At 53.8% G+C, this 6,276-nt stretch overlaps 4 protein-coding genes across 4 annotated transcripts in view; 1 reads left to right on the top strand and 3 right to left on the bottom strand.

The window, feature by feature from the left end:
* Window positions 1-521: 521 nt before the first annotated feature.
* On the bottom strand, window positions 522-1,252 carry ACA1_126700 (TRM112 family protein; the record flags this gene model as incomplete). The annotated part of the gene is made up of 3 exons (XM_004348653.1): window positions 522-623; window positions 889-975; window positions 1,073-1,252. 3 exons carry the CDS (start codon window positions 1,250-1,252, stop codon window positions 522-524), a joined length of 369 nt encoding a protein of 122 aa, XP_004348703.1.
* Window positions 1,253-1,481: 229 nt separating this feature from the next.
* ACA1_126690 (Phosphatidylinositol4-phosphate Kinase) lies at window positions 1,482-4,132 on the top strand (the record flags this gene model as incomplete). The annotated part of the gene is made up of 11 exons (XM_004348652.1): window positions 1,482-1,922; window positions 2,045-2,124; window positions 2,282-2,339; window positions 2,411-2,474; window positions 2,593-2,757; window positions 2,835-2,917; window positions 3,010-3,053; window positions 3,182-3,296; window positions 3,383-3,622; window positions 3,697-3,792; window positions 4,058-4,132. The coding sequence occupies 11 exons, from the start codon at window positions 1,482-1,484 to the stop codon at window positions 4,130-4,132; spliced, it is 1,461 nt and encodes a 486-aa protein (XP_004348702.1).
* Window positions 4,133-4,517: 385 nt separating this feature from the next.
* ACA1_126680 (Ras family protein) lies at window positions 4,518-5,445 on the bottom strand (the record flags this gene model as incomplete). Its single annotated transcript, XM_004348651.1, has 4 exons — window positions 4,518-4,781; window positions 4,852-5,031; window positions 5,114-5,274; window positions 5,388-5,445. 4 exons carry the CDS (start codon window positions 5,443-5,445, stop codon window positions 4,518-4,520), a joined length of 663 nt encoding a protein of 220 aa, XP_004348701.1.
* Window positions 5,446-5,820: 375 nt separating this feature from the next.
* Window positions 5,821-6,276, bottom strand: part of ACA1_126570 (elongation factor Tu GTP binding domain containing protein) — a gene marked incomplete at both ends in the record, with an annotated part of 2,346 nt that continues 1,890 nt past the window's right edge. Inside the window, 2 exons of the mRNA XM_004348650.1 lie at window positions 5,821-5,951; window positions 6,031-6,139. Of these exons, the coding sequence (XP_004348700.1) occupies window positions 5,821-5,951; window positions 6,031-6,139 (240 nt within the window). The remainder of the gene's footprint in view (window positions 5,952-6,030; window positions 6,140-6,276) is intronic.

Below are 6,276 nucleotides of genomic sequence, written 5' to 3'. Positions count from 1 at the left end.
TGCTCATGTTGATGATGTGAAAGAAGCTGAAGTGTAGGGTGAAGTGAAGTGGTTAGCTGCTTGAGCTGTAGTTGTTGATGTTGATGTTGCTGCTTGAGCTGTAGTTGTTGAGTTCAACTGGGTCAGACTAGAGGCGTATTTAAAGGCTCGGGGGGTGGGAGTGGCCACAAAGTCAGCAGGTGGTCGGGCCAAGCGAAAGGCGACCTGAATTTCAGGCGGTTGGGCGAGTGTCCGTAGTTGCGCGAGCGGTCATGCGAACAGCGATTGGCCGGTGCTTGTGGTTCGAGGGAATAAAATGGGAAAATAAAATGGAAACTCCCACTCCCCGCACTCCGCCAGCTCAGTAGAGATAAAAGGGTATTATTTGAACTTATAACTCTCTTGTGAGTGTCTCTTCTTGTCTCTCTTTCTCCTGCAATCTGGAGCAGTCACACTTGCTCTGACAGGTAAAAGAAACGCTCGAGAAAGAAGTAAGTTGTGAAAAAAGGTTTGTGTATTGAGAGAGTGTGCTTACACTCTTTTTACACCTCCTCTTCGTTGAGAAGCATGTTGGGGATGCCTTTGCTGATGGGGAACGAACGGGAGCAGTTCTGGCACTTGAGTTCGCCCTCCTTCACGTTGATCTGGTGTACATTACATTTATCACACCGCAGTGTTACATCAGCAAGAACGGGCATGTTACGGTTCTGCGTGGGTTCGCGTTCATCACTAACACAACAAAATGATACAAAACACCCAAGCGCTAACACACACACACCACACACACGCGCGCGCGCGATGACCAATGCACATCACGACAAACTTGCACGTGCGTGCTGCACACGACAAGATGACTTGAAGTTGCTCTCTGTATGTGCGCTTGCAGAATAGAACGGGTGGGATTTGTACCTCGACGAGAGCCGTATGCAGACCTCGGAGGAAGTTGTCATCGTCCGCAGCGTTGGTTGGCATCTGTTCCGGGATTTCGATAGACAACTGGAATGTTGGGATTGAATCGTTAATTGAGCTCAAATCGAAATTGTAACAAGATGGAAGTTGCGGAGAAGGAAATTCGTGAAGATGGGGGGTTTACTGCTTTGGCGGCGAAGACAAGAGCGGAGTAGTCAAGCTTGGTGAGCATGTGCTTCAGAAATTCGGGACGAAATTCGCTCTCCTCTCGGCTCACCTCCTGGGCATGGAGGGCCAGAGGGTAGTTGTTGCTCGTGCAGCCCTTCTTATTGCACTGCAGCATGTTGTGAGTAAGCAGCTTCATCTTCTTCTTTTTGCTCCTGATTGCGTTTGATTATTTGTTGCCGATTTTTTTTTCTTGTTTTTCTTTTCTGTAGTGAATCCCATTTCACCATCCAGTTGGCTCTGTGCGCCATCCGTTATCCGTCCAGGTACGTGGCCCGCTGTGTCTGGATACAGAAACCATTCAAATCATCAAGAGCAGATTAAATGATTTACCAAATAAATTGATCAATTTCTCTTTGTGTACGTAGATGGATGAGCTGCCAGTGGATGCGCCCAGGCCGGGCGGAGAAGAGGTGGAGGTGCTGATCGAGGCCAAGCCCGAAGCCGTAGCCGTGGCCGTTGGGCTGGTGCCAGGTGAAGAGGTGGAGGTGCCCATCCAAGCGAAGAAGGACAAGAAGCCCAAGAAGGCGAAGAAGCCCAAGAAGGAGGCCAAGTCGCTCAGCAGCAGCGGCAGCAGCGTCGAGCTGCACGAGATGAAGGAGACGAAGGAGGAGCACGACCACAAGGGAAAGGAGAAGGCGAAGGAGGCCGAAGATGAACATCACCATCATCACCAGCAGCAGCACGAAGAGCTCGAGAAGGAGGAGCTGCCCGAGACGAAGAGAATGCGGCTCAAGGAGAAGGTTAGGTCACTCCACGGCAGCTCGCAGGCCATGGGCGTCGCCATCAAGAAGACCATTCGCTTCACGGTACCCTCTACATCATGCTGCGTGCGTGTGCGGTGTGTGCGTGTGCGTGTGCGGCGTGTGCGGTGTGTGCGTGTGCGTGTGCGACTTGACTGATCGTGTCTCACTGGACTGCACGCGCGCAGGTGGCCAGTGCGAGCATGTTCGGCGCAGATGATGAGATCGAGGAGGAGTACTACACCGACTACGCCGTCTACCACACCAGGTGCCTCTCTCTCCCACCTCCGCCGCACTACTCACCGATCGATCGCCTGACGCGTGTTGTGTGCGGCCGTGTTTGTGTGTGTGTGTCGTGTGTCGTGTGTGTGTCGCGAGCGCAGCAGCAAGGCCCTGTCCGCAAACATTGCAATAACGGATCACAGTCCGCTGATCTTCCACCGCATTCGCACCCTCGCGGAGGTGACGCCGGAGGAGTACCTCGTACGTACTCCTCCGCCTCCCCTCGACATCGCACGACCCATAGACTGAACTGGAAAAACTGGGGAGTGCAGGAAGCGTGGCTCGATACGCCGCTCGACGACAGCAAACTGTTCCGAAAGGCGGCCAGCGGCAAGAGTACGCCCGAGCACATGCGTCGCTTTTTGCTCGTAGCCCTCGCCCTGACGACACACACGACACACACGACACACACACGACACACACGACAAACACGACAAACGCACGACACACGCAGGTGGGAGCCTGTTCCTCTTTTCGGCAAACAAGCGGTTCATCATCAAGACACTGCCCGCGAAGGAGGGCCGGACGCTCATCCGCATGCTCCCCGCCTACTATCAGCATCTCGTCGACAACCCGCAATCGCTGCTGTGCCGGCTGTTGGGCTATTATGCGATTGAAGGTACCTTCGTGTGATTCACACGAATGCGCCGATTCGGGGGACTGACGCGGTCCTCTGTGTGGCGCACGTGTGGGAAGTGGGCGGGCACACGCACTATCTGGTGATGCAGCGAAACATATTTTGGAACGCGCCGCTCTTTTCCGAGATCTACGATCTCAAGGTGCGTTGAGCTCTCATCATCGTGTTCAGCTGCCTCGCTGCGCTTTAGACCACCCCGGAATTGACCGCCCGCTTCCCCGCCTCGGCCTACAGGGTTCGACGAGAGGGAGGAAGTCGACCGAACAGGAAAAGAGCAGGTTCGTTCGCACATGCGATAGACACACACCACCGAGTGCTCGTGGGTCAATAACACACACAACACACACAACACACACAACACACACACAACACACACACACACACAACACACACACAACACACACAGGGGCGGTGATAAATGCGTGTTGAAGGATCTGGACTTTATCGAAGTGAAGCGCAGGATATCCCTGCCTCCACCGATCAAAGAGAAATTCCTTGCGGCGATCAAGAGCGATAGCGAGGTAGGCGCCGACACGCACACGCACACACACAACACACAACCCACAAGTTGGCCAACTCAACCGATGTTGTCGTTGTTCGTGTGTAGTTTTTGGTTCCGTCCAACTTGATCGACTACAGCCTTCTCGTGGGTATCCACAAGAAGGAGCAGAACGAAGAGGGCCACACGGACGGCAGTCACGACGACAAGACAAAGAAGAAGCACAAGAAGCACAAGAAGAAGAAGGAGAAGAAGCACAGCCACCACCATCACGAGAAAGACAAGAAGAAGGACGATGCCGATATCTTCCTATGGAGGGGCGGTGTCGAATCGGCGGACGGGAGCGAGGTACGTCTTGCATGGCCCTCTGGCCTCCAGCGGCCGCTGATGACTCACGTGCTGGGGTGTGGTATGTGGAAAAGGTGTACTACATGGGCATCATCGACTTCCTTTCCCCCTACGCCACCAAGAAGAAGATGGCCCACCTGTTCAAGCGAGGCGTGCTACTCAACGAAGCGGTACTGACCGCCCCGCCCCTCCCACTCGCCCACTCTGTCCGCCCACTCGTCCTCACACGCACACGCACACGCACCATCTATGTTTCGTCTTCTCCTTTATCGCGTAGGCCGCTCTCTCCAGCGTGCCGGCCGATTACTACTCTTCTCGCTTCCACAATCTCATCGACACCACCATTTTGGCTTGACTTCTCGCACACGATTACATCGCCTTGATCCCTTCGTTGTGTGTCTTCCTTGCTGCGTCTCTCACCTCGCGTGCGTGCAGGCAACGTTGTCGCTGGTGCCGGCTGACTTCTACGCTTCCCGCTTCCAACTCTTCCTCACGAGCGGTGTGGAGTGAGAAAGGCGCGAAAAGTATTCTCGAAGAAAATGAAGTCGTTTTTTCAAGATGAACAAGCTGAAGATGAAGCTTAGATCTTGCAGGAGGTTTATAATCATGATGTGCGTGAGGGGAGATAATTATTACAAACGTAGTCTTCCTCTTCTCTCATAGTGATGTGAGGTCATGTGCATGCGGAGCAAAGAGGCAGAGCAAGAGAGGGAGATGAGCCGAGAGCGAAGAGGGAAAGAGAAGAATAGAGAAGAAGAGTGTAGAGGAAGGGAAAGACAAAACAGGTGTGGGTTGCAGGGCATAGGAGCCTCTCGCCCCCGCCTTGATCGCCTCCTCTCGCCATCTTCTTCGCCCCTCCAGACTGAATGTTCGATCGAAGACTCCTTCCATCGATTTAGCCGCAGCAGCCGCCAGCTCCGGCCTTCTTGGGTTCTGGTCCACCGGCGCCGACCTTCACGATGTTCTCATCCTTCTTCTGAAGCTGATTCTGTCTGTTGATGTCGTTCTCGAGGATTTTGCTGACCAGGAACTTCACGGCCTTGTCGATGTTGATGTTTTCCTTGGCCGACGTCTCCTCCCATCCGGCGAAGCCGTGCTCCTCGCAGTACTTGTCCATCTGGGCCGCATTTCGCGCGAAACCTTCCTTGGCCAAATCGCACTACACATCCAAGTCGATTGTTAGAAATTGAGCGAGGGTTGGGGGGGGGGTGATGCAAGAGCAAGCGCACCTTGTTGGCAAGAAGGACGACGGGAATTGGCCTATCGTCAGGAGGCAACGTGACCTTGTTGTCGATGTCGTTCTTCCACTTTTGCACCGCCTCGAAGGTGTTCACTCTCGTGACGTCAAACACGACAAAAGCGCCTACAGCCTCCTTGTAGTACACTCGGGTCATGTTGCCGAAGCGCTCCTGAGAGAATGCGTAAGCTCGTGCCCGGGCAGTGAAGAGAAAATGAATGAACTCAAGATCGGGCGATTGACGGGTGTCGCACCTGACCAGCGATATCCCAAAGCTGGAGGCGCACAATCGTCTTGGGATCCCAGTTGATCACCTTGAGGGCAAAGTCCACTCCGATTGTGGACTTGTAGTGCATCGAGAAGATGTTGTGGACGTAACGCTTGATGATAGAGGTCTTACCGGTGCCAATGTCGCCTACCGATTCACGACGAGGGGCAAGGTAAGAGATCGAAGGAGGGGGACAGACATGAAGAAAGAGCCAATTTGGAGTGTGAATGATTAATGCGTCCGAGTGAAGGGCAACGCACCGACAACCAGCACTTTGTAAAGATACTCTGTCACTCCGTCTTCCTGCTCCGCTGCCATTGTTGAGGGTTGCTCGTAGCTTATAATTTACTGTTCTTCTTCTCAAATGGTTCGCGTCTTACGTTGGATCAGCCAGCGAAGTCGAAGCGGGAACGGGCAACCAGGAAGCTGAAGGAACCGACAGCGACCAAGGGAAGCTCCTTCCCGCTTCCTGCGCCCACCGGTCGGCCAGCGCGAAATTTCGGAGCACCACCGCCAAAGCGAAGCCACGTCAGCGGCACCGGCCGGTTTTATGCCGGCATTCTTAATTGCTCCCCAGTTATTTCCGTGTTCGGTTGTCCAAACATTAAAAATCAATAGAAAATAAAAATAAACGAAAAATAAACAAATCGGAGAGATTGCTTGTCGCCGCTTTTGTAGTGGTCACAACTGGGCTCAGTAGTCCTTGAAGGACATGTTGGGCATTCCCCAGGCGGGGAAGGACGTGGCGTCGGCGTAGACCAAGTGAAGCCGCCCGATCTGGCTCTCCATTTCCTTCTCCGTTGCTTCCCTCTGCTTCGCCAGTTCTGTTTGCGCAAGGAGGAGGCGTGAGCTGAATGATCAGATAGACACACAGCACATGCTCAGATGATGGCGGTTGTGTACCGGGGTCGAAGTAGGGATCGACAGCGGCGGCGAGGGTGTCATCAAGGAAAGACACGACGGCGTGGTCCAGCCTGCTTCCGGTGTTCTTCATGTCGGGGCCACAGTTCACCTGAAGAGAGCACGAAATGGGGAAAACAGTGAGTGACCCCAAGCATCCGCTGGCGTCAAAGAGCAACGAACCTCCAAGATGATGGGATTGAGGTTCTCATCGACCAGGAAATCGAATCCGAACAGTTCGAAACAGTT

The sequence above is a fragment of the Acanthamoeba castellanii genome (assembly GCF_000313135.1).
Source record: "Acanthamoeba castellanii str. Neff unplaced genomic scaffold scf7180000084693, whole genome shotgun sequence".
Lineage (NCBI taxonomy): Eukaryota > Discosea > Longamoebia > Acanthamoebidae > Acanthamoeba > Acanthamoeba castellanii.
This window is presented reverse-complemented; position numbering and strand designations above follow the sequence as displayed.